Source organism: Triticum aestivum, chromosome 3A (genome assembly GCF_018294505.1).
Source record: "Triticum aestivum cultivar Chinese Spring chromosome 3A, IWGSC CS RefSeq v2.1, whole genome shotgun sequence".
Classification (NCBI taxonomy): Eukaryota; Viridiplantae; Streptophyta; class Magnoliopsida; order Poales; family Poaceae; genus Triticum; species Triticum aestivum.
Window position 1 is genome coordinate 58254153 of NC_057800.1, and position 25653 is coordinate 58279805.

The 25653-nt window shown below is 41.9% G+C and overlaps 3 protein-coding genes across 5 annotated transcripts; 2 read left to right on the forward strand and 1 right to left on the reverse strand.

Moving 5' to 3' along the window:
• Positions 1 to 3978: 3978 nt before the first annotated feature.
• Positions 3979 to 8094, reverse strand: LOC123060258 (uncharacterized). Of its 2 annotated transcripts, none has more exons than XM_044482871.1 (5): positions 7916 to 8094; positions 6155 to 7080; positions 5866 to 6066; positions 5121 to 5316; positions 3979 to 4377 (listed from the first exon to the last, which is right to left on the reverse strand). In XM_044482871.1, the coding sequence occupies exons 2-5, from the start codon at positions 7055 to 7057 to the stop codon at positions 4193 to 4195; spliced, it is 1485 nt and encodes a 494-aa protein (XP_044338806.1). In that variant the 5' UTR covers positions 7058 to 7080; positions 7916 to 8094; the 3' UTR covers positions 3979 to 4192. The 2 variants fall into 2 exon arrangements, with proteins under 2 accessions (XP_044338806.1, XP_044338807.1); XM_044482872.1 differs by having other exon boundaries at positions 7773 to 8080.
• A 73-nt stretch (positions 8095 to 8167) lies between these two features.
• On the forward strand, positions 8168 to 11186 carry LOC123057886 (desiccation-related protein At2g46140). Of its 2 annotated transcripts, XM_044480761.1 has the most exons (3): positions 8168 to 8321; positions 9758 to 10670; positions 10807 to 11184. In XM_044480761.1, the coding sequence occupies exons 2-3, from the start codon at positions 9759 to 9761 to the stop codon at positions 10810 to 10812; spliced, it is 918 nt and encodes a 305-aa protein (XP_044336696.1). In that variant the 5' UTR covers positions 8168 to 8321; position 9758; the 3' UTR covers positions 10813 to 11184. The 2 variants fall into 2 exon arrangements, with proteins under 2 accessions (XP_044336696.1, XP_044336695.1); XM_044480760.1 differs by having other exon boundaries at positions 9758 to 11186.
• Positions 11187 to 12786: 1600 nt separating this feature from the next.
• LOC123060259 (tRNA pseudouridine(38/39) synthase) lies at positions 12787 to 19268 on the forward strand. The gene is made up of 17 exons (XM_044482873.1): positions 12787 to 12955; positions 13076 to 13138; positions 13620 to 13763; positions 13846 to 13912; positions 14102 to 14174; positions 14357 to 14402; positions 14485 to 14595; positions 15901 to 15967; positions 16390 to 16480; positions 16690 to 16750; positions 16830 to 16960; positions 17049 to 17166; positions 17311 to 17434; positions 17918 to 18019; positions 18095 to 18163; positions 18432 to 18577; positions 18670 to 19268. The coding sequence occupies exons 1-16, from the start codon at positions 12884 to 12886 to the stop codon at positions 18482 to 18484; spliced, it is 1392 nt and encodes a 463-aa protein (XP_044338808.1). The 5' UTR covers positions 12787 to 12883; the 3' UTR covers positions 18485 to 18577; positions 18670 to 19268.
• The last annotated feature ends 6385 nt before the right edge of the window (positions 19269 to 25653 follow it).

Below are 25653 nucleotides of genomic sequence, written 5' to 3' on the forward strand. Positions count from 1 at the left end.
GGCTGGAGGCGTGTGCAAATGCAGAGGAAGCGGAGGCCTTGGCCCTAAAGTATGGCCTGCAGGAGCTAGCCGCTAGATTCAGAGGCAAAGTCATAGTGGAGACTGACTGTGCTTCTCTTGCACTACTAAAATCTGAATCACCGAACAAATCAGCCCTGCACCATACCATTGCTGATATTAGACTTGCCATGCAGAACTTTCAGGAGATTGCAATCTCAGTGATCAGCAGAACCTGCAACAGTGTGGCGCACGAGTTGGCGGCCCTCGCCCGAGTGCATGGCGATTGTAGCATGCTTGCTACTGTTCCTACCGATATCCTTCCCTTGGTTACCAGGGACTGTAATAGTTGTTTGATCAGGTTGTAAGTCCCTAGTGGCTTTCCTCAAAAAAAAAAACCTTTCATCCACTACTGGTTTGTGAGGGCATCTGCAACGGAACTCTTCTTATTTGAGCTTGGATGGAAGAGGTTCGAAATAACCAGCGATCGGACTAGCAACTCACCTTGCAACCATTGCCAAGCTTGATCAAGGTGGACGCATCCAAGAGGCAAATATGATCCTTATCACATCGGATCGTCGTGCCCACTCGAGGTCTAGCAACATCAGTTCACCCAAACCATGCAACAGAAGATCATGCCCAAGGTGTTTAGGCTTGCAAATTGTGGCCCAGTTGACATGGCATGCACCACCCAAAAAAAAATTTGGGGGGGGGGGGGGGGGGGATGTGCTATGTCTCTTGTCAACCAGAGGAAGGGCTCTCACCCATGACATGTTACCATTGGTCGGGCTAGGTAGCGTTGATTGCCAGTTATTTTAGTGAGAGATCAAAGTACTTCGTTAGGCTTCAGGATTCGCCGGTTTAGCACCTTTTGGTTTCTTACTTTCTGCTTTTATATTTCACTTGTATTTTCATTTTCTAGTTTAAGATAAACTTGTATTTCAAAAAAAAGTGAAACTCTTGGTTGTTTAAGAAAAAAATGTCCATGTAATTTGAAAAACAAATCTTCATGTACCATAAAAAATGATGAATGTGTGTTCAACTTATATTTGAAAATGTTCATTGTTTATGTAAAAAAATCAACACGTATTTATAAAACTGCTCGTTGTGTATTTCAAAGATATTCAACATGTATTTGTACAATGTTGACGTCTATTTAAAAACTTCATATTTAGAAGTATTCACATTTCTTTTAAAGTGGAAATGGGAAATAGAAAATAATAAAAGAAGACAGAAAATAAATAGGGAAAACAAAAATAATAAAACAGAAGAGAGAGAGAAAAAATAAATTGTAAAAGAAAAAGGAAAGGAAAAAACAAAGAAAATGAAAACAAGAAAAGGACAACAAATTGAAATAAGAAGTAGAACAAAACAATTAGAACAAGGAAAAAGAAAAACTGCACCGATCAGTCCATGCAAACGAGCGCAAAAGCCCAAACGCACAGTAACAGAACCCATTGGAGAGGTCGCTACGGACGATACATAGAGTTTGGGCTTAAAAAAAAGACTTGTAGTGACTTTGTGGGCGATTTGGCATGTGCGGAGGAAGCTGATCCATGAAGGTGAACATCAGAGTCCAATGTCCACACATATGTTCATAAATTTGTCTCAAAAAAAGAACATATGTTCATAAATCGATACCTGAACGACCTCGAGATCGCAATCCCACATCTTTAGGTGAGGCCATCGGTGCAAGCACCTGCAGTAGCCAGAAGTTGGATCCCGCCACAGCCGGGGAATCACAAACTGAATGTAGATGCCGCAGTTGACAAGAATGGTCAGACGGGAGCTATATCGGTCGTGTGCCGCAACGAGGATGGTTTTATATGTGGGTTCATCGGCTCTTGTTTTCCAGGGGTTGACGGATCCTACAATTCTTGAAGCTCTTGCTTGGCGTGAAGTTCTCTCCCTAGCAAAGGATCTCATGCTGCAGCGATTCACAGTTGCCTCAGACTGTAAACGGTAGTAATGGACATCCACAATGGCACCATGGGCCCTATTGCATCGATTCTGAAGGAGATAGAGGAAACTTCTAGGGATTTTATTTCTTGCAATTTCGTTTTTGAAGGTAGGCTTTCGAATACGAAAGCACATAGGCTAGCTATAAATATGCTCTACACCTAGATGAGGGACGCCATTTGTGGCTGCTCCACCCTCATGACATTTCTGTTATTCCTGTAGGTTGAGTCATTGACCAATAAAGCAAAGCATGTGTTATCCCTAAAAAAAAAGGAGGGTGCCTTCGGTCCATCACTTAATTTCCGAAGGTTCCCTTCAAAAATTATTTCTTTTTTTGAACACAATACAATATAGACGCAGACACTCATTCCTATGAACACATGCACGTACATCCTATCCGTATGAGCACATCCAGGAGCTGGGCCGGCACATCATCTTGAGATTGATGAAGTCATCAAGACGCCTTCGTAGTTAAAAAAAACCTTCATTTCTAAAAGGATAATGATATAGTACATATCAACTGTCAACATAGATCATGTGCTACATTCCAATACCAGTGACAGACCCAGTGGGGGTGCCGTGGGTGCCCTGGCACCCACTCAAAAAATGCAAAACTTCTTTATATAGTATTAGTTAGTCTAATCCTGTGTGTTTGATAGAGCTTGAACGATAAACTGGTAATTTTGTATGGTTATACAAGGCATTTCTATAGTGAGTGATAAGTTGGCACCCCTTGTGGTCAAGCTCTAGGTCCGCCACTATCCAATAACAGTGGTGTACAGAGGAAGCTTGATTTCGGTTCTGTTTAAGTTATGTCAAGTTCAAGAATGCAAGTTTCTATGAATGTGTGCTACTATGATAAAATTTTGATTCTTTGATTAAGATTGTATTAGTAGTAGTTGCAGCTGCGGATACATAATCTAGCTCAGATATGTTGCGTGTAGTGCAAACTTTTTTTCACACAAAAAAAGAGTCCCCAATTTGTGGGATCAGAGCTCGATACCTACACGAAGACCATCTCATGACTAAACCATATCCGTCAGATGCTGGAGTCAGCAGTAAAAGAGTGCCTTAGGGTGTGTTTGGTTCAGGAACGAAGTGTAATGGAATGGAATGGTTCCGTTCCACGGGAATGGAATGGTTCCATCTCTGTGTTTAGTATGAATAATGAGGTGGAATGGAATGGTTACGTCTCAATGTTTGGTTGGTGGAATGGAATGGAATGAAATTTTTTCAAATTGATGTTTACTTTTTGTCAATATATGCAAAATTGATTGTATTTTGAGAAGCATTTCATTTAAATTCCAAAACAACATTTTCTTTTTCTTTTCATCACCACTAATTTGTAATTTGCTTCACAAATATTCTAATAAAACGACGTCTATATATAATTTTAATGCACAAATTTACAATTGCAAAAGGCAAAAGAAAACATGTGCAAATAGACAACGAAATTACAAATAAACAGAACAATTGCAAAAGGCAAGAACCGCTGCTCCTGGCACCCAAGCCGGCCGTCGTCGCCCGCCTCTCCAGCTGCCGGCTGAGCGCTGGATGCCGGCACTCGTCTTCACGGCCGCGAGCCATGCATCCACCACCTTGAAGCCAATTGGCGAGGAGACGACAAAGAGGAGCAGAGGACAACGCGGAGGAAGGAGAGGAGCAGAGGACGGCGCGGGGAAGGAGATGAGCGGTCGGCGGCGCGGGGGAAGGAGATGAGCGGCCGACGGCGCGGATCAAGGGAGAGAAGCAGCCGGCGGCGGGAGGTGAAAGCGCCTCGTGAGAGGCTGTTCCGGGTGATTCCTCCGATTTGAAGGAACGCGTGCGTTCGGCATATTGATGGTATATTCGTTTCGGGAGGACGAGTTGGTTCCGGTCCCTGATCCAACTAAACACGAGGACGAGGCCCAGGGACGGAATGGACCCATTCCATTCCGGCCCGTGATCGAAAGCAAACACACCCTTAGTGGCAATGGATGCCTGTTCCATTAATTGGATAGTGGCCATTCATTTGGCAGTGTATATTAAAATATGTAGGAGTATCATTTATAGTGTATTTCAATTTACTGATCAAATCCGTAGGAAGGCATTAACTTTACAGACTTCCATCCTAGGCAACAGGTTTTGTAGCTCGGCTCGCCAAAAATGACAGAAGCATTTTGAGAATCAACACAACTAGCTACAGTTGGAATAAAATCAAATATGTACAGATTGTGATTTATTTATTTTTGTCATGCTAACAATCCAGACCTGAGTATAGGTCATCCAACGCTTGGTACAGAAATTTAGCAGCATTTGGTTGCTCCAGATTCCCCATAAGTATATCACTGGTCGTCAGATACGGGTCGCCGTAGAACCGCAGATTGGCATCCATTCTGGTGGTAACAATGTTCCCTTCTAGTGAAACCCCGATAAATGCGCCTGTGAAGTCATCGAAAACCATCACAAATTAGTTGTAGGCTTGGCAGGACAGGTACATGCATGAGCAAGATGAACTATTACGAAGATTTACACTTGTACAGAGTTCTAAAATATCTCCTTTCTCCCAAGCTTGTTTACTCTTGGTATCAGGATGACTTTGTATACTGAGTTCATTGCTGGACTCCGATTTTTCAGACTGCGGGTATTACATATAAGTTATCCACCAAGAACACCATTTCTTACTCATCTCGTGTCAGGGTACCCTTATCTGGCTCTGTACAAGTTACGAACAAGAATACCATTTCTTACTTAACTCGTTCAGGGTACCCTTATCTGGCTCTGTGCATTTCAAGAATATAAAATTAAGAAGCAGACCACGGAATATAATTAAACCTCCGCTACACTAAAAAACGTTCAAAACTTTTGCAGGGCAGTAAATTTGTACCCAATAAACCGAAATAAAACAGATCTGGTGCTGAGCATTCAAATAGAAGTTAGCTTTCCTAATTTCGAGAATGTAAAACTTAAGTAGCCCCCGGTGGCCGCAGTGCCTAGCAAAGCAACTAGGGTGTCGTGTTGTAATATCCAGGTGTTGGCCTTCTTAGGCTTGTACAAATTATTTCTATCAATGCATCGAAATGCAAGGCTTTCGTGTTTTCTCAAAATTAAAAACGCAATACAAACAGAGCTTGACTTCACATGATAAAAGGAGCCTAAAATTTTGAATTGAACAAGAACATTACCTTTGCTGTGACTATATGTATAGCAAACTCCAGAGCCTTTATTACCAGCTCTCACATCAGCTTCTAATACTCTACCAACAGGTCCTGCTGCAGCACTTAAGCCTGCACCGAGTGAAAAATGCATCCGGCTACTGAAGGTCTTCACAGCTTCAGGACCATGAAGCACTATGATGAAATCCATCAACTCACCGCCAAGCTGTATGTTAAGATAAAACATGTACATGTAAGAGATCTGAACACATAATATTGAAATTACTAGGGAAGTACATGAACCATGTCCGAAATCATAAATTATCGATTTTAGGCAACAGTCACTGTCCAACATGTTTTTGCTCAGCCCAAGACCATGTTCTACACAAACATAGCAACTTCAACCTGATGTTTTATCTAAAATCAGGCAAAAACAAGAGGAAATATACCTAAATGCAAACACAGTTTCAGGGTTTCACTTAAAAAATAACACTGATAGAAACAAATAAACCATTCCATCCTAAGACATGAAACAAGTGTGTGTTTCATGTTTTCATCTAGGAAATTTTTAGATAGGAGAAATGCAGGGTTAAAAAAACATTTTTATCATACACCATTTGCCCTATGCCATGCAAGTAGTAGATTATGTCTGCAATTATCCCCACATCAAAGGGAACCAGTCTAACAATAAAAGATGTTGTATCTAATCAATTCATAGATTAGATGTTGACCACATGAAAGATACAGAGAAGAATTCTGCAACCAAGTTACTAACCTGTGCTCCCCATCCTAATCCAGCTGAAGCTATAGCAGAGGGTGGAGACCATGACCCATCTGATTTACGAGCAACTACTAAGCCAGTTCCAAGTTTGTATGTAAGAAATGCACCAGCTTTTACAACTGTCAAGATAGCAAGTCCACTTGCTCCACTAAGGACTGCACGTGGAATAGATTTTCTCGGGTTTATCCTTGAAACCTGCAATGCAGTATTTATTTTTTATTAAGTAGGTATTGCCATTAAACATGTAAATATGGCAGAGAAAATGGAAACATAATTTGGACACCTGACTGTAGCTCCTAAGGGATGCTGCTGCCTTGTATATCTCGTGTTCCAATGTTAATCCAATAGGCAAATTCAACCACCCTCTCGCAGAAGTCCAATCCATAACATCATGCTTTGCAGTTTGTGTCGCGTTGCTGACAGAATTTATCAGTAAGTTCTGCAATGGATCAAGCCTATCATAGCATGCATCGCAGACCCTTTGTGGGTTTCGCTCACGAAACTTGGCTGGCAAAAGACATCTGCCTTTTGAACATGCCTTGCAAAATATCCCTCCACAGAATCGACAATGATGCCTTCCACGAGTAATGGCAGTGAAAGAAGCAGAACACTGCATGCACGAGTCAGCATAGCTATCGGGCAGCCATTCTGGTGGTTCTGCCTCCAAAACAACCCTATAAATATTGTAACTCAGGGCTTCTTCATCCAGCAAAGGAGGAGCACTTGGCGCATAGACAGACGGATGCAAGGATGTATCTCCATCACTACCTGACCCCAAGAATGAGACACTAGAGTCCTTTGATTGTTGAATGCCATCATTTTTGCAAGTGCGGCCAATGATAGCAACTATGCCACCCAGCAGGTTTCTAATGTTAACTGGCTTTTGTGCCTTGTGCTGTTCATAGTCCCAATAATCATCAGGACATTCATATCCATCAAGAAAATCATTTCCGCCGTCAAAATCAAACGACTTCTGCCCGGACAGTTTTGACTCAATGGAGTTAACGACATTTCCAGCTGTTTCCCATGCCCCTTCCAGTTGCTGAGGCAGTGCCTTTCGATCAATGGAGTTCATGACATTGCCTATCGTGCCCATAACCTTGGAGTGGATCTGATCCTTGAGGCTGTCTTGAGCTCCTGGTACGGGCAACGAGTGATAAAAGGGAACCTCGCTGGAGGTTTTCATGGTCAGTGACTAGATATAACTTCCTGAAAGAAGAAAAACAGTATTACAATTATCAGCATAGACAATGACGATGACCTGATGGAGAATAATTACAGGTAAGTTGCTACTCCCTCGTTCACAGATGTAAGACATTTCGGCAGTTTAAATTAAACTGCCAAATCGTCTTACAATTGTGAACAGAGGGAGTAGATTCAAAGAGGGGGTGAGGCAAGTCATTATTATATAACTGTTCTAAAATGTCATATATGACTTGACAGGTGCTACTGCAGTTAGTAGTACTTGAAATGGGCGAAGGTTGTCCGGCCGCTCTCATCTAAAATCTTTCTTGGGCAGAGCCAGCTTTTGATTCCACACAGGGCAGTAGTGAAAGACTCAATTAGTATCACCTAATTTATACCACTGGTAAAAAAATAAAACTAATTTACCAGTTATTGCAAAAGAACAAGGTTGTACTGGGTCCACCCAATCTACCATAACTAGTAGTACGGTTGGGCAACAAGATTGGCAGCAATTGATCAAAGCATAACTCTAGAGACAAAACAACGGCCTCCGACAACCATCGCCGCCGGAAATCTCAGTGTGATGTATGTACCCAACTACCGCAGCTTGATACAGAGGATGAATAAAGACAGAAAGGACAACGGTTTGTAGTTTGTACGGCTGTTGCCAACTACTATGCCAAAACAGGCATGAGCAAAAGGAACTCGATTCGTACCAGCTAACTTATTGATTTAGGCTGCCGTGATTTACCGATAACGTCGGTAGCGCGATTCCACGAACCCTAGAAAGAACCCCCGGCACGGCAGCTACGGAGAGGGGACGCACGCGTGCGGAAGATACCAGGGATGGAGGGCGCACCTGCGATGCGGGAGCGGGGGAGAGCCGGAGCGAGAGGAAGAGCAGGCAAGCCGGAGACGAGGAATCGGAAGAGGGGGAAGAAGCTGGGCGGCGTTCGTGGTGGGGGGAAGAAGAGAAGGACGGAAGGGGGAAAGGGGAAGACCCCCGGGTTGGTTTAGCTTACGTGTTACGCCGTGGGTTCATTTTTATTTTTTTGAGCTGTGTACGCCGTGGCTTGATAATAAACCGTGGAAATTTTTTTACTGTGCATGCGTTCCTCCGCAAACTGCTCCAGTGCTCTCTCCCCCACCGTTTCCTCCTCCTCTTCCTCCTCTCCTCTGGTTGGCTGGTCGCGTGATCCATCCATCCGCCTCCCGGCCTCCTCTTCTCCATAGACGCATCGCTCCTTTCCGCCCGCATTTCTCAGGTAACAAAAGTTTCACTGTTCGCCCGAATCGTCCCGACGTTAAGTGATTGTAATGTGGTTCCCTTTCCTTTTTCCATCCTTTGATGCGTGGATTCTCTAGTCCTCGGTCTCGACCCTGGATTCTCTCGGTGTTAGTGAGAATGTGTAGGGATTGGTTGATTCATTTTTTTTTGGTCAGGAACAAGGGAGAGGGGCGACCAAACGTTGTTCATGTAAGTTAGGGATTGGCATGGTCATCAAGATGACCGGCCTGGCATAGAATTACGGATTCTGCTGATCCTTGAAGAGGAAATTTACAAAAACTTTATAAACTATATATATTCAGATGTAATTCATAGGAAAATTCCTATTTATACCAAGCTCTGTTGACAAAGCACTGTCTAGGTGACGCTTAGGCACAAAGCCTATGCAGGACAATCAAGAAATTGTACGCTCCAAAATAAATTATTCCATATGAAACTGGCATGTCAAATGAGACATGCTGAACTTTATACTTAATTCAGATGTTGTTTGTGCAAAATTACATGTGATACTTAATTTTACATGCATGGAGCTAAGTATTGAAATTCATCACCATTATATTTGCCATATAATTTGAATGAGTTGATTATCTTATGGCGTCTACTTTTACTAGTCCTATTCCAGATGTGCAATAGGCTCTCACTACTAATGTTAAATAGGTTAGTAGGTCTACTAAAAAGAGCTTTACAAAATGTCAATGACAAAAGAAAAATACAAAAGTTCCTTCTGCCGTTCTTCACCGAGGATGCTTGACTATTTTGGATGTGTCTATCTATTGAAATGTATTGTGTTGAACTTATTTTATGATCTACTCTGAAAAATAACCACAGACATAGGAAAAAATGGGTTGGCCAAACAAAATAAAATAGGCAAAGGCTAGTTTAAAAGGCTACATCATCATAATCCACCTTAATGTCGAGCATTGAATGTTACCTATACACCTATTATTGACACAAATTCTCATTTGTTTTCTCAACTGTATCACTTAATCCTAGCACGCCCGTTCTTTAGCTAAGGGATGACAAGCCGTTGCCATATCATCTGTATTTATTTCTTCCAACTTAGTAAATATGTTGGTTGCCAATGATAACAAAATACCGAGCCATGATGTTGTGAGTACCTAATGGAATCACCTATTTTCCTTGATCCAGACATTGTTACAAGTGCTCCTCTTAAAGGCAAAACGGGCTAGGGATGTAGTATTGGAATAGTATTTTTTTGTTCTAAATATGCTACTTTTATGTATTGCCAAGCTCTAGGTCGTTTCTTGTTTAGGTTTTTCCCGTTGATTCTGAAGCTATTTTGCCATTGTCGTTTTTTTTCTCAATGCAATACCATGTAGTTTTCCTTAATGTATGTTCTCTAAATTTTACTTCTATTAGAAACTGATAAGTAAACTATTGTTTGTATCATAGCATGTCATCCTCTGACAACCCCAAGAAAGTTGACAAAGACCAGGATGAAGGAGAGGGAGGATTCTTCGACAAAGTTAAGGATTTCATCTCAGACATTGGAGAAAAGATTGAAGAAGCAGTCAGCTTTGGAAAGCCTACTGCTGACGTTACTGGAATCCACATACCTCAAATTAGTCTTGAGAAGGTAGAGCTCATTGCTGATGTTCTGATTACAAACCCAAACCCTGTACCCATCCCTCTTGTCGACGTCGAATACCTTATTGAAAGCGAAGGGAGGAAGCTCATGTCCGGAGCAATCCCAGATGCTGGAACCATCGATGCACATGGCTCAGAGACTGTCAAAATCCCCGTGTTGCTCATCTATGATGACATCAAGAGCACATATGGTGACATAAAGCCCGGGAGCATCATCCCTTACTTGGTCAAAGTTATTCTCCATGTTGATGTCCCAGTCATTGGCAGGATCTCCTTACCTCTCGAGAAAGCCGGTGAGATCCCTGTGCCTTACAAGCCAGACGTTGATATTAGCAAGATCAAGTTTGAGAAGTTTTCTTTCGAGGAGGCGACCGCGACTCTACATCTGAATCTCGACAACAAGAATGACTTTGACCTGGGACTTAATGCCCTGGATTATGAGATCTGGCTCTCCAATGTGAGCATTGCTTCTGCTGAGACGAAAGAATCTACAAACATTAAAAAGCAGGAAGTAACGACCATGACCTTGCCGATCAGCTTCAGGCCTAAGGATTTTGGGTCTGCTATGTGGGATATGATAAGGGGAAAGGGCACTGGTTACACCATAAAGGGGCATATTGACGTGAACACTCCCTTTGGACACATGAAGATACCTATTAGCAGAGAAGGTGGAACAACTCGACTAAAGAAGGAAGACGATGACGACGATAACGATGAGGTATACTATGTTAGTTTCTATAGTGTTTCATCTACAATTTCCATTAGACATTCATCAAATATTGACTTGATAAATACTTGCATGTACATTTGGATATCCATATCACTTGTATCTTACCCATTGCCACTTTATCCAGGACTAAAAATTGAAGAAATGCACTTTCCTGGAACAGAGTTAATGCTTTGAAGTTTTAACAAATGGCGCCCTATGACTCGAGAGCACTTTGTTCTTACATTTGAATCGCTGCTAACTGTGAGAATTTCGAGATATAAAAGATTGTGTAACACTTATCTCGTCTTGACACTTTTTGTATTTGTGATTCCAATTTGGGGTCAAGAAGTAATTAAGATGTTCAATGATACAAAGTCGTTGTTGTTTGGAGTTTCTCTACTATTGCTCTGACATTCGATTATATGGGGAAAACAATTTGCTTCCAAAGAGTCCAAGCAACGAGGGAAATAACTAAGGTGGCGCTGGCATGGAGTCTACAACACCCCCCCCCCCGGGTTGGGTCACATCTCCAAGGTCTATGCGTATGCAGAAATATAGAGTAGCACATGACATTGGTGTGCCGCGGCTTATTGGTAAGAGAAAGTGCAAAGTCTACTAGTGTACTCTGCTCAATTTATTGTGGTAGCCTTGTACTCTTGTGTAGATGTTTACAAACAGTCTCATCATAGATTGAGATGTCCTGTCTGATGGCTTGTGTTCATAGGTAGATGAATTTATCTAAAATAGAAAAGGGAATACTCAACACATGCAAGTGTAGGTCGAGGACTGCTACTAGACTTCACTTCTATGCGATAAAAATTCAAAGTTTGTTATGCACATTAGTGGCACACAACATAGACACGGGGACCTAGTTTCACATTATAAAGAAAACACAACGCGACAAGTTGTGCCTTCCCTTCTACTCCTCTACTACCGGCGACTACACACAAGTCGCTGACCTGCAGGGCTGTGAAGGCGATGGAGCCGACCATGCGTGAGCGGCGACGCCTGGCACGCCACGGGGGAGCCGAGCTGCGAGGAGACGAGGGAGAGGGGAATGCGATGGTGGCGCAGGCTTGCTAGCGTCCGCTTGTGGCGGGTCGGCGCGACGCATAGTGGCGCAATCGAGACTCGGTCCCTGGCGCAATGGCGATGTGCACCCCTCATCAAAAAGGAGAGAGAGATAGACTGAGTGGGAAGAAAGAAATGTGGTTGTGGATGTGGCTTTGATGGGTGCAGGACAGTCCTGACATAAGATTAGGCTTTTTTCTTTCTCCTTGTTGTACGAGTTGTCCACATGGGTGGTTATAGATGCTCTAAGAAACATAATTAAGGAAATACATATGCTTTAATAGGATGTTTTTTAGGGTGAGATGATGATTTTAAGAGAACAACGACTGTCCTAGTCAGCGAGACAGGGTTTAATCCGATAGTAACGGGCGTCGCCTTGATCCGTGCAGGTTGAATCGAGCTACCATATTTGACGCAAAACCTATATATTTTTTCTTATAGCGAGTGCATCGTCTGTCATGCTTAAAGCTTTTCCCCTGCCGTGTAGTTACCGGGCCAGCCTATTTTCTTCTTCGCGTCGAGCAAGGCGATTTCTTCTCCTTCTCGGTCGAGACGTGGTGGTCGACGTACTGGTTGCTTCTTGTTTTTTCCTTTTTCTGTTTTCTTTGTTTCTTCATATTTTTTATTTTTTTGCCTTTCTTCGTTTTTTCACCAATTTTTTCGTCTCTTTAACTGTTTTCATTTCTCTTTGTTTCTTTTCTTGGATTTTACTATTTTTTTCATTCCTTCTTCATTTTTTCTTTCTGGATTTTCATTGGTTTTCTTATTTCTTTTTGTTCCTTTCTCGGTTTTCTCTATTTTCATTCTTTTGCATTTGTTTTCTTTATTTTTACTTTTTAAGATTTTATATGTTTTTCATCCTGGTTTTTATTGTGTTTCTTTATTTTTATTGGTTTCTTTATCGATTTTCATGGGTTACCTTTTTCTTCAACCCATGTCATTTTTTTTCAGTACACATTCAGTTAATTGGTGCGGAGGGCCATCTAACCAATCAATCGAGGCAGGGGTTTGGTGCTATCGGCCTCAACATCCAACAAAAACAATCGAGGCCCATCTCCGCCCCCTACTAATCAATCGAGGCCCATCTACCAAAAAAAAAATCGAAGCCCTTCTCTTGCCGGGCGAGGCTAGGGCTCCGATAGTGGGGCGCCATGGCGGCGGGCGACGGCGGCGACACGGTGGCGCTGCCTACGGAAGTCGCCGCACTCCGGCTGCGCATACTGGTGCGGAGTGCTAGCTGTTACTTTGCTATATCCCCCCCCCCCCCCCCCCCCCCCCCCCCCCCCCCCCCCTTATCGTGCTTTTGGTTAATTGGTATGTTTTGGTGAATTCGATCTGGTTAGGAGTTGGAGAGGGAGAACCAGAGGCTTGCCCAGATTGTTTCCACCTGCAGCTGCAGCTCCAAGGTAAGACAAGAAGCTTCAAGCGGTTTCATTCCTTTACGCAGATGACACCTTTGGCTGATTACTCCTCTCGCCATTGCTCTGAACGATGATTCCCATTCCACTTATGGCTATTCTATTCAGTCAATAGTGTTGTTGGAGGGTTAAGGAGAGCTCTGCTTATGCTAAGTACGAGCTCCGGAGAGTAATTATGAAGTCCTGGATTTATGTGAATGATAGTGCTAATTACTCCATAGTGTCTTTTGTGCTGTATATGAGCTCTTTGCCAAGTAAATTTAATAAATCCCAATGTAATCAGGACTCCATAGTGTCTTCACACATGCATACTAAATAAGTATAATGGCAAAAGTGATGCACATAAGTGTAAAGTTAAACGTTGTTAATTGTTATACAGCAATACTTGCGTATTGATTGATGTTGATGCTTGTTATGTAACATCAAGTTATTGCTTTGTCGATGCTTTGTTAACTTTCCACTTTTATAGGAGGGCAATATACCATCTTCTTTAGCTGAGAGCCGTGATCAACAAGTGCTGAAGAATGTAAAATCACACGAAAGTAGAACCTCAGACCATGGCGTAAGCCTTCCATTCGATCACATGACGATATCTACTGAAAATCAAGCACTGGTACACATTCTGAAACAAACTATTGTATACATAACTTTGCTTTCTATCTGATCTAACTCGTGCATATGCATCCGACTTATAGTGCAATGTTAAAGGGGAAGGGCATGATGATTTATCTAAAATTCGAAGGAAGCATTCTAAAAGAACAGGTATAACTTAAGACATGTTAACTGCATTAATTGTAAGGCACTTTTTTTATTAATGAACTCTGTCTGTTTTTTGTTTGCCACTCAATTAGATAGAAACTAAGTATGCTCAATATGTATCTATTGATATTAATGGGATATACTCTCCCCCTCAATTATTTGAAAATCACTGATTTTTTGTTTACCTTACAGGTCGCCAACAAGGGAATGTAAGCCACTGCCAAAAGCGATTAATTGCTCTGAAAATCATGTACTTTGGCCAGAGGTATGATTGTATTTTTAACAGGAAGTCGATGCTTAGTTTGCACTGTATTTTTTTACTATTACGTGGAATTCTACTGACACCTGCATCTGCTCTCTGTTCTTTGCTATTTCTGTCTGTAACCCTTTTCGTTGTGCTTAGCCCCTTCTTCATGCTTTTCTTATAGCACCATTGTTCTTGTGCAGATTCTATGGCTTTGCTTCGGAAGCCCACACAGAGCCGACAGTCGAGGTAATTCTCCTATGAACTATTTCTTTGCTTTTTCCAAAGGCATCTAAGATTTTCTGAAGGGCTTCTATCTTGGTCCTCTCAGTCTGAGATTTTCAAAGCAATTGAAAGAGCAAGACTACTGGTTGGAAGCAGGGAAGATTCATGCTATTCTAGGTGTGGAAGAACTGACAAAGGAGTTTCTGCCACTGGACAGGTAACTGCATTTGTGTAGGTAGCTTAATGTTGGATTGCCAGCTCACACATGATAATTATCAAGTTCTTGTCTCGTATATGCTTACATTACTGATAGTACTAGCTCATATATGTTCCAGAGTTATTTTTATATCTTATTTTTATGTTTAAGTAGCACTTTCAAGTGTCTATAACAGAAATCGTGTCTTTTGAATTGGCATTGCTACTGTTTATAGAATGTTATGTGCAGAAGTACATGAGCACCTATGTGATAAGATCGCTGTAATGTCACAATTATGTAGTTGACATCTTGAAATTAGGACAATACTTTTTTTAGAAACAATGAAGATATTTTTTAGCTCGGGCCTTAAGCTAATCAGAGTTAAGATCTACAACTGTTGATTTCTTTGGATTGTTAGGCCTCTATATGGAAAATAAGTAGTGTTCCTTTGTCTCCATGATGCAATTACCATTGTTGATTTTCAACAATATCTGGGGTACAGAAGACAGTAACGTAATACTATGTAAAGAAGTAACCTATGCCTAAGCATGCAGTACCCCACATGTTACACTCAATGTGGGTGACTTGTAGTGAAATGAGACGTTATTTGTTAGCATATTCATTCATGTGTTTTTCCTAAGAGCATTGATGGTTTAAACAATGCGTTAATTACACAGTACTCCCTCCGTTCCGAATTACTTGTCTTAGATTTGTCTAGATACGGAGGTATCTAGCACTAAAATAAGTCTAGATACATCCGTATCTAGACAAATCCAAGACAAGTAATTCGGAACGGAGGGAGTATATCTCTGAAACAAAATGGGCATGGCATGTTACAAACTTACAATGTCCATGCACAAATAAACTAGCCATAGAGTGGGCACCCTATGCGTAGGTACAGAGCTGACCCTTATCAGTATAATAGTGCGGAAGTACTATTCAAGGCCAATGCTATGTTATTTCCATGTGACTGATCCATAAACTTCTTTAAAGACATGATTGGTGAAAGATGTAGAAGGTTTATGCATGTCCGTAAAGAGAGATCTGAATGACTGGAATATCAGCAAAGAACTAGCCATGGATTGGGGTGCGTGGAAGTTAGCTATCCACGTGCCAGAACCATGACTTGGTTTCAAGATCTTATGGGTTTTAACTCTAGCCTACCCCAACTTATCTCGGACTGAAATGCTTTATTGTTATGCATCCTGCATGGCATATTCTTTTAGGTACGGAAAGAGAGTGTTGTTTTGGAGTTGTGCAGAAATTAGTGCTTTTTTGGAAATACAATTTTGTCTATGAACTAAGACTCCATGTTGCAACATGCAGGTAATATCCTTATATCTGCGATCAAATTTAAAAGATGCAGGAGAGAATATATTGGGTGAAAGATCTGGTATGCTTCTGCCTTCTTGTAACTCTCCATAATAGTGATAGCAACAAATAAATCAATGTCATAATCTTTGTTGCTCAATCAAATTGTTACCTTGATAATAGATAAGTCCCTAGCATTCTCCTATTATAATAAAACGTAAGCTCAGTTTGCGGTTGCTAAACTGTGCTGTTCTGTGCTTATTTTGTAATCTGTTTTTGAAGTTAGCCACAAAAGTACGCAAAAGCGGATCAAATAAACACTAAAATATGAAAAAGCTGGTTGGACAAATGGGATCATCCTTATCCACTGCAATACCAAATGCAACCATAATATGTTATTTTCGTGGTAGTTTTCATCATTCAAAGTCAGACATCTCACTAGCATCTTTCACATCCATGCAATCATCCTCTGCCAGACTAAATCTTGTGCTTTGTTCCTTTCAGAAATCGATTATGTAAGTGTATTGAATAGAAATCTTCCAAGAGATATACGTGTAATAGGTTGGTGTCCTGTTGCAGCAGACTTTCTTGCAAGGTTAGCTTGAATTCTATGTTTAGTACTTTTTTGGTTGCTGAGTGTAAGAGGCGTTCTTACGCAAATGGCTTCGACAAAAGATTAGATGTTTCTTCCTTGCTTCTTCCCTCTTTTCTTATCTCCCTTTTTGATCATGCTATTTATTACCTAGTTGTACCCTGTTCCTGAGTAATTGGAATTTGATTTCTTGGCCCACTTTTTTTTTGCAGATTCTCCTGCTTGGGTAGGGAATATAAATACCTGTTTTGGAAGCGGGGCTTGGATGTATCGGTAACTATGTTAGCCTTGATTTCTGTACTTTGCTACATTTGCCATTTTTACCGAGCCATTGACTTTAAATTGTCAACAGAAAATGCAGAAAGCTGCATTTAAATTCATTGGGGAACATGACTTCAGGAATTTCTGTAAGATGGATGCAGCAAATGTGAGCAACTACAAGCGATACATTACAGATTTTAATATTTCTGCTTGTGACCAAAGGTTAAATTGCATTTCCCTTCTTTCTAGTTACAAACATGTGATTCATGTAATACCTGAACTAAATAATGGAAGTGCTCTGTATTTCAAGGTCCAACCATGATGAGCTGTGGTCCATGAATATCAGGGGTAGCGCCTTTCTGTGGCATCAAGTTCGTTGCATGGCAGCTGTTCTGTTTTTTGTAGGTCAAGGCCTTGAATCACCTTGTGTGAGTATTTTTTCCCTCTTTCTGAAGCTTCCTTTTATTTTTTCGAACAGTGAAGTGAATTACACAATTGAACTTGGCGCAGAAGTTCCTTTGTCTCATTTGTTTGGATTATTTACATTCAGTAGCTTGTTTATTTTGGTACAGGTAGTTGACTCATTGCTGGATATTACCAAGACTCCTAGAAAACCTCAATATACAATGGCACCAGAGCTTCCATTGATTCTACGATCTTGTCTATTCGATGGAGTCAGCTTCATGTGTTCATCAGGTATGTCTCTGAAAATTTGGCGTTTGACTCTATACCCTTCCAGGGAGTATTTTCAGCCTTGAAATATAGTTGTACTATTGATCTGCTAACATCATGTCTTCATTCCTTGCTCGGTGAACTCTGTGATTTTCCTGCTGCTTCCAGTATATGGATTATATTGTAAAAAATAGTGAGATTTTAGATCACAGTGAGCATTATATCATCCTTTTATGATTAATTATGCATGCATTCTTGAGAATTAAATAAGATTTAACAGCAGTGGGATAGCATTGCCTGACAGTAAATGAAATATACTCGTCTCATATAACTTATGACCATGACATGATATTTTCACAAAAATGGAACCTTCATTTCGGAAATACTTGGTGTCAGTTCTGTTATATTGAGTAAAGTGAAGACCGTCTAGGGATTTTATTATCTATCTGCAATAATTCTATTTTTTGTGTGACATAACTAATTCCAGTGCGCTTTATTCCTGTTTAGATGCCAATCAGGCTTTGATTGAACACTTGAAGGATGAACACCATCAGTATATGCTCCAAGCTGCCATATTTGATGAGGCTTTGACCTGTTTATCTATTCCAGGTACATACATTTAGATCTTTGTGTAACTTTACTGTAATATTTTTGTGATCTGAAAGGAGTTAGATGTAAATGCAGAGCCTAATCCACTTGAATACCCTAAGAAGAAGAGAAAACACATCCCTCTCCTGTCACGGGAAGCTGAACGTAAGTTTTTTATCGTGTGAATTTGCAAAACATCTTTCGTCTTTACATCTTTTATAAGCGGAACAATGCTGTCTTAACACCAGTCTCTGTCAGGAGTCAACACTCTTTAACTTTCTAACACTTTGCTATAACAGCTCCAATGATGTATGCATAATTATCCTCTTCAGCGTCAACGCTTGATAACCTCTTTATTTCGACGCATTTGATTCAACCCTCTTGTTTGTACTTTGCATGTGAAAATGCATTTGCTAATACTTTCACGTTCCAGCTTCTTACGAGGAACGCAGAGCAAGAGTAAAAGCTAAGTCAGCAAATGTGTAGTTGAGTGGCTACCTTAAGTAGCACACTAAGAGTTTGGCCTTCGAAGATCGGCGCGGCTGACTGGCTGAGTGTTATAATCAATCCAGCATCAAGGTAATTTTGCCTTCCTGTTCCAGTCAATTCGAGAAATACGCAAACAAATGCCTGCCTGCATGCTCACGTAATTCACTTAAATCCTTGTTCAGGGGCAATCTCCTCATCAGAACGTCTCTCCTTGAAGCTTGTGTTCTTACTGTGTGCACTTCTGGGACGGGCTAAAGTGTTACGTGGCGATGGGGAATCGACAAAAGAAGTTCATCGTTCAGATCTCCTTCAAGTTTTGTAGGTTCTTCACCACCCTTCACCATCTACCAGCCTTCTGACAGAACTTGATATGGATCATACATAGTACATACTATAATTTCTCAGGCGGCAATGCTTGGTCCCTTGGCATTGCTTTTGTACCAGCGGTTGGCTGCAAGATGGCGACCTTTTATTTTGCACTATGCAGCGCCAATTGTGTCATGTGATGGCTGGCTCGTGCTCTTCCTTTTTTTTTAGGCCTGAAACATGTAATGATTTCCTCCAAAAGATTCATAAATTCTGAAATGCTGGGATCGTCTGGCTGTAACAATCAAATCGAATCTAGAACAGCAATGCACATGGTAAGAGAGTAGTAGTGCACCGTATCGAGCAGAGACGGTAAAAGAAAATATGGCAGTGCTAGGTGCCGGCTGATCGGCGCAGGGGCCAGATCGGTCGCCTCCATCATAATACAACTGGATTGCTGATAGCCGTTGAATCACCCTTCCGTGTCGTTCTCTTCTCGCATCTCATCCAGCCCCACGCCGAGTGGTATCAAAGCTTGTAGCGCCGTTGTTGCCCCTTCCCTTCTTGTCCTCATCGATGTGCACGTTGACTGGCTTGTACTATTGCCGTTCACGTGGATTGCTGGTTCCAGCAAATTGCCTTGCTGGTCGGAGCAGAACGTCTCCCCAGTCCCAGCATTGTGGATGTGGCGTGTATCATGGCGTGCATATGGTTCTTGGGTGGAACTAAGTACTATCTTCGTCTAGGTTTATCAGGCCCATTCATATTTTGCGTCAAACTTTGATCATCTATTTAATTAAAATATATAAAATATACATTGCAAAAAATATATTGTTGAATTTGCATTTGAAAGAGGTTTTCAATGTATAATACATAATGTACATTTTTCTAATTAAATACATATAATCAAATTTTAGTCCACAATAAGAGATGGCCTAAGAAACCTTGTTGGGTAGAAAAGAAAGAACCGCTGACGTAGGCCTTGTTTGGTTCAGCTTTTATCGACGGATTTCGCTGCCGCGTAGTAGAATCTGAATCAAAGGGCGAACCCAGCAGAATCCGATTCCAGAAATCCGCTGCCAAAATCTGAACCAAAAAAGGAAGCAATTCAGGACGTGCTTTCCAAAATCTAATTTCGCCGCGGGCCAAAATCTGAAAAAGCTGTATCAGCTGGTTTGCCAAATGACCTACATTTTTTTCACATTAGATTTTCCACAACTGCTTTTAGAAATCCACAGCCGAACCAAACAGGGCCGTAACCTACTCAACCCTATTTACTCTCAACAAAAAACACTCTACACAAGGCGGCAAACCTCTCACCTCTCGTAAGCACGGGCGCACAGCGATGGGGCGAAAGGGCAGACGGCCGCACTTCCCCGGCTAATCCGGCCTTGGCCTCGACCTCGATGGTGCAAGGGCGTCGACGGTAACGCCGGCCTCCTCCTCCTCCGGAGAATTCGTATCTCAGGATAGGTGAGCCACTGCCCGACCACGTCCATCACTCGAGATCTCTCGCACACCGAAAGGAAAACCTACCTTGTAACCGCGGTACACGTAGTAGTAGCTGTGGCGATGATGTTTCTGCGCCCACGAAGTCACTTCGGACTCGACGCCGAAAGCTCGATCGATCTGCTCCTCCCATTCCGTCCGACGTCCGCAGGCGAGTCAGGTTTCGGGAAGATAGTAGGGGCTGACTTAGTGGAGCCATCTGCCGCGCCGCCAAACTTGTTATGCTGCGGCTGATCGGCCAAAGGCGTCGGATCCATGGCTTGGGGTACGCGTGGGATGGGACGGTTAAGAACCCACGAACCTGATTTAAACTGAAACCGGTAGTAGATGTTACCCTCCCAAAACAGGCAGTGGCGTAGCCAGGTTGGAGGCAAGCCCCAGGCCAACATCATTGCTACAATAGTAACCAATATTTTCTCCGTCTGAAAAAGCTTGTCCCTCAAATGAATGTATCTAGCACAAAGTTAATGCTAGATACATCAATTTCAGGGACAAGTTTTTCCGAACGAAGGGAGTATCAAACAGTGATTATGTAGCTACAATCAACAAAGGGGCGAGCCGGCACGCCCCAGGCCATGGCCCTGGTAGCCCAGGGCCTGGCTACGCCTCTGAAAATAGGTATTGACTTTGGTACATATCAGTGCTTATATTGGTGGCAGCACTACTAGCTTCATGCCTTAAGTCTGAATATGGTTGATTATTTGTGAACACACTGTTTTTTTACTTTCAAATAATCCTGCTATTCTTGAGTTTGCTTCATTTGTTTACGCGCAGTTGCCGATTTGGGGGATAATTTGTTGATCATGGTGCTGTTCGAGACCCCCTCTGGCTTTGCAACTTTCTATGCTGACGGGATCAGTCTCTACGAACCAGACGCCATGAAGGTGCGCGCTTTGTTCTTCCTTGCGTGACTTGCGTCACTAGCCTGTGCTTTGCTGATCTTGTTTTTTAACCTTGCTCTTGTTCTCATTGACCTACTTTTTTCTGGATCCTCACTCTCTCATGCAGAATTTATGGGGAAACTTCGTCACGGAAAATAGGGCAGACCATGTTAGTTCCACCTTCCTTTTTCCCTTTCTATTGTTGTAATTTCTTAATGTTGCTTAACACCAACTCAAAAGAACTTGCATCGTCGTGCATGATTGACATTTTTTGTTACTTGTTTGGCATTATAAGGAGAGCATTCTGAACACAGGCTCATTGCTTAATTAACATGCTCAAATGCATTTTCTAGCTCGTAAGGCTAACCTTAAGAAATACTCTCTCCGTTTGGAATTACTTGTCTCGGAAATAGATGTATCTAGAATTAAAATACGTCTAGATACATCCATTTCTGCGACAAGTAATTCCGAACGGAGGGAGTATGTCATGTGATGTTGGTACATGTATACTAACAAAGAACAACCGCCACAGGCTTATTTTCAGTGCTTGATTGAACCCATACATGGTATGGTACTACCACCAAAAAATACTGTCATGGTTCAACATGCATTTTATTACCTTGAACACATGAATTTATTCTGAATTGGCTTTAAAATTCACACAAGGACATAAGTGTGGTCAAGTCGCATATGTGGGAAGATTCCATTTCTGCAACATAGGTCCCACATGTCACTGACTAGGAAAATGTGTTAGAACATTAGGGTTGGCGGTCTACCCCTTATTCCTCTGGCTTATCCGTGGTGCCGTTCACAATTCGCGTATCCGAGACTAGGGGGTAGGGACTTTCTTATATGTCTTTTCAAAGAGTCCACCTCTTATACAGATAAGATTCCTAATCGTTACAACTAGTTTCAGGATAGAGTCCAGATCAAATTACCAACCACGATCATATTTGTCTGTTAATGGATTCTACCCGTTATGTCCCCGGAGCATGCGCTTGTGAGCAACGCGCCATAATAGAGTGTAAATTCTTCTATGTAGATCAACATTAGGGCTATAATCTAATTATACGATCTATCTCCTTCCAATCATCAGTGTACCTGGATAGTCTTTCCGATATAAATAGTGTATTGTATTCCACTGATAATCGACCAACTTCCTTAAGCATATACTCCATGTTAACATGTAAAGCAATTCCATGTATAAATACATGTATAAATTCCATAATGAGGTATTTCGAATATTTATAATTCTTAGTAATTTGAATATAGTAGGGTTTGCGGTCTTAATGTTCTAACAAAATGTTGCAAGATTCCCTTCCGCGTGGTGGCAAAGTTGATCGCCTAACCTCTGTATGTTTGGCTAAAAGCTTGGTGAATGGTGGCAACCTTAGTACACCAACCAAGCAGACCCATAAGTATCTGTACAATTGAGATGTAACTACTGATTCTACATGCATGATGTCTGAATCCTTGTTTCTTTAGCCTGTTTGACAACCTTGTCCATATTCATTATGTTATCAGATAATTTGGCGAAAAGACTTCCAAGTATTTACGGACAAGGCTGCTGCCATTAACCTCGATGATGGTATCGACAGTCAGCTTACTGACATGCTCTTGAAGTGGCACCAACCCGGGCAGAAATTGGCTGTTGGAAAGCCTGAATATAAAACGATCATTGAAGCAAGATTGGTAAGTGTAATAAGCTCCGTGTTTTTTCCCCATTGGCTCAACAATTTTGAGCACCATTTTTGTTGTGGCTTTTTTCAGGGAATACCCTGCCTGTTTGACGAACTTGTGCTGGACGGAGTAAATTGCAAAAAACCACTACAATTGGGGACCCTAATTCAGAAAACCACCATCTTTCGTTTTTTTTCAAAAAACCGCTACGTTTGTGCTGACAGTTTTCAAATGACGCTGATTCACTCGTTTGCCGCGTCTGAGTGCAAACCTGACCGGTTGGGCCCGCTGTCAGGGGCCACGTGGACAGGAGGCGACGACGCGCGTGACGGGCGCCGTTAGACGGCGTCGCACAAGACCTAGCGACCCGGTCCAGCCGCACCCAGTTCCCCCCCCCTCTCTCTCTCTCTCTCGCTTAGGTCTCTGCCTTCGACCCCTTCCGCCGCTCGTTTCTCGCCGCCGGCCGCCGCTCGCCGCAGCCATGGTCTCCTGGAAAGACGGCGAAACCAGCAGCGACGAATCTGTCTCTCCCCTTTTCAAGTCGCACACAGAGGAAACCTACGTGAGTACCATTTTCTCGCAAATTATGGTTAGGGTTTTCTTCGATTTGAGCATTGTTTTCACCTCTGTGATTGGGGATTGAGCACCATATCTGCTGTATTGCACTATTGTAGATCCCACAGACCATTGTCGACCCAGAGTGGTGCGGCATTGTGGCCGGAGGGCCGTTGTGCTGTCACAACGCTCCTGTGCAGAGGGCTGTTGTCTTCCAAGGAATAAACACTGGCCGTAGGTTTTACGGATGCGGTAATGAGGTTAGTTGTAGGTCCTGTATTTGCAATTTACATGGTACACTGAATATAGGTGTTATCTGAATATATGTGTTTTTCTCTATTAACTGAAGAGATGAAGATTATGCAAATCTTGTAGTTGGTGCCCAGTTCTCTGAATATATGTTTTTTTCTCTGCTAACTGAATATAGCTGTTTACTTAGTTATCTGTATATGTTGTTTTATCTGCTGTTATGAGGAAAGAATCTATCATTTTTAATGAATGCTTATCTGAATATAGGTGTTAAATGAGCTCAGTTAACTGAATATATATAGATGTTCACTGAATATAGTCAGAATTATTTCTCTTGAATGTGTTATGAGCTCAGTTAATTGACTTATTTGAATGTGTTGTCCTGCTGCTCAGTATGGTGTGGTAAGAACTATTTCTCTTGAGTTTAATAAATGCTAAGTAATTATTGTTATCACAGGAAGGAGATAATTGTGGTCTGGTGCAGTGGATTGACCCAGAATGGCCAGAACCCATGAAAAATGCACTTCGCAAACTTTGGGATATGTATGACAGAGTAGCAAAGAGAATGCAGCTCAAGAAAAGTTCATACTCAAACTGGCAGAAGAGAAGAAGCTAATCCAGGAGAAGCACCACAACCACATCAAGGAAACAAGCAATTTTTTTGCAACAATTCATAAAAATGTGACGAGGGAGAATTACCAGAAGATTATGCAGGATGGTCATGTAGAGAATGCTGTACTTCAAACCCAGGAAGAGATGGCTAAGCTTGAGAAAGACAATAATGAGCTGAGGACATCACTCCAAGTCATTAAGCAGAGCAATGATGAACTTGTTAGCAATTGGAAGAAACATGTAGCAGATGAAGGTCTTCAACAGATTGAACAGATGAAGAAAGAGAAGAAAAAGCTAGAATATATCATAGCTGATTTGCTGAAGGATGGGGAGGCAAACAAGGTTAAGTTGAGGAAAATCAAAGAACTCTGTGATGGGTGAGTAATTTGTTGGCATAATGTATGCGGCCAACAAGGTTGAACTAAGTTTGCTTGGTTGTATTGTCTTGAACTATGTTGTTTCTGTTGAACTAAGTACTTTCTGTTGAACTAAGTACTCTGTTTTGTGTAATGGAATTAATCAGGACCTTAGTAGTATGATCTTTAATTGTAATGGATTATTATGTAAGATGTGAACACTAGTCGAGAGGCTAGGAATTATGATGTTAGCTCAATGTGATCATATGGTATTGTGTTGTTAATGTGCATTGTGATCCAAATTGATCATATACTTCATGTCATTTTGTCGAGTCTTTCGTCGACGGCCGTCGAGAGGCTTGGCTAACCCTAAGTGATGGATGCCTTTCATCGACGGCCGTCGAGAGGCTTGGCTAACCCTAGTTGATGGATGCCTTTCGTCGACGGCCGTCGAGAGGCTTGGCTAACCCTAGTTGATGGATGCCTTTCCTCGACGGCCGTCGAGAGGCTTGGCTAACCCTAGTTGATGGATGCCTTTCGTCGACGGCCGTCGAGAGGCTTGGCTAACCCTAGTTGATGGATGCCTTTCGTCGACGACCGTCGAGAGGCTTGGCTAACCCTAAGTGATGGATGCCTTTCGTCGACGGCCGTCGAGAGGCTTGGCTAACACTAAGTGATGCTTGGGTAACCGTAGCCTCTCGACAACCGTCAATGAAAGGGCATCTACACTTTGTGATAACCATTCAACATATTTAACAACAACATCATATAATGTTTAGCAACATCACAGGAAGTTCACATTAAACAAACATGACCTTATGCTTGCCAATATCACAACAAGTTCCACAAATCTTGCCAACATGATAGCAAGTTCACATAAAATGACAGGTTCCACTAATCTTGCCAATATCACAACAAGTTCACATAAAACTTTGCCAACACCACAGCAAGCAGAGTACTCTAGCAAGTCCCGAGAAACAAAATGCAAGTTGCCAACACCACAGCAACTACAATAGCC

Coding starts and splice junctions, on each gene's coding strand:
- LOC123060258 (XM_044482871.1), bottom strand. CDS start 7,057: ATGAAAACCTCCAGCGAGGTTCCCTTTTATCACTCGTTGCCCGTACCA. Junction 6,067..6,154: donor CCCTTAGGAGCTACAGTCAG/GTGTCCAAATTA, acceptor ACTGCATTGCAG/GTTTCAAGGATAAACCCGAG. Junction 5,317..5,865: donor GATTAGGATGGGGAGCACAG/GTTAGTAACTTG, acceptor CTTAACATACAG/CTTGGCGGTGAGTTGATGGA.
- LOC123057886 (XM_044480760.1), top strand. CDS start 9,759: ATGTCATCCTCTGACAACCCCAAGAAAGTTGACAAAGACCAGGATGAA.
- LOC123060259 (XM_044482873.1), top strand. CDS start 12,884: ATGGCGGCGGGCGACGGCGGCGACACGGTGGCGCTGCCTACGGAAGTC. Junction 14,175..14,356: donor ATCATGTACTTTGGCCAGAG/GTATGATTGTAT, acceptor GTTCTTGTGCAG/ATTCTATGGCTTTGCTTCGG. Junction 17,167..17,310: donor AAGGCCTTGAATCACCTTGT/GTGAGTATTTTT, acceptor ATTTTGGTACAG/GTAGTTGACTCATTGCTGGA.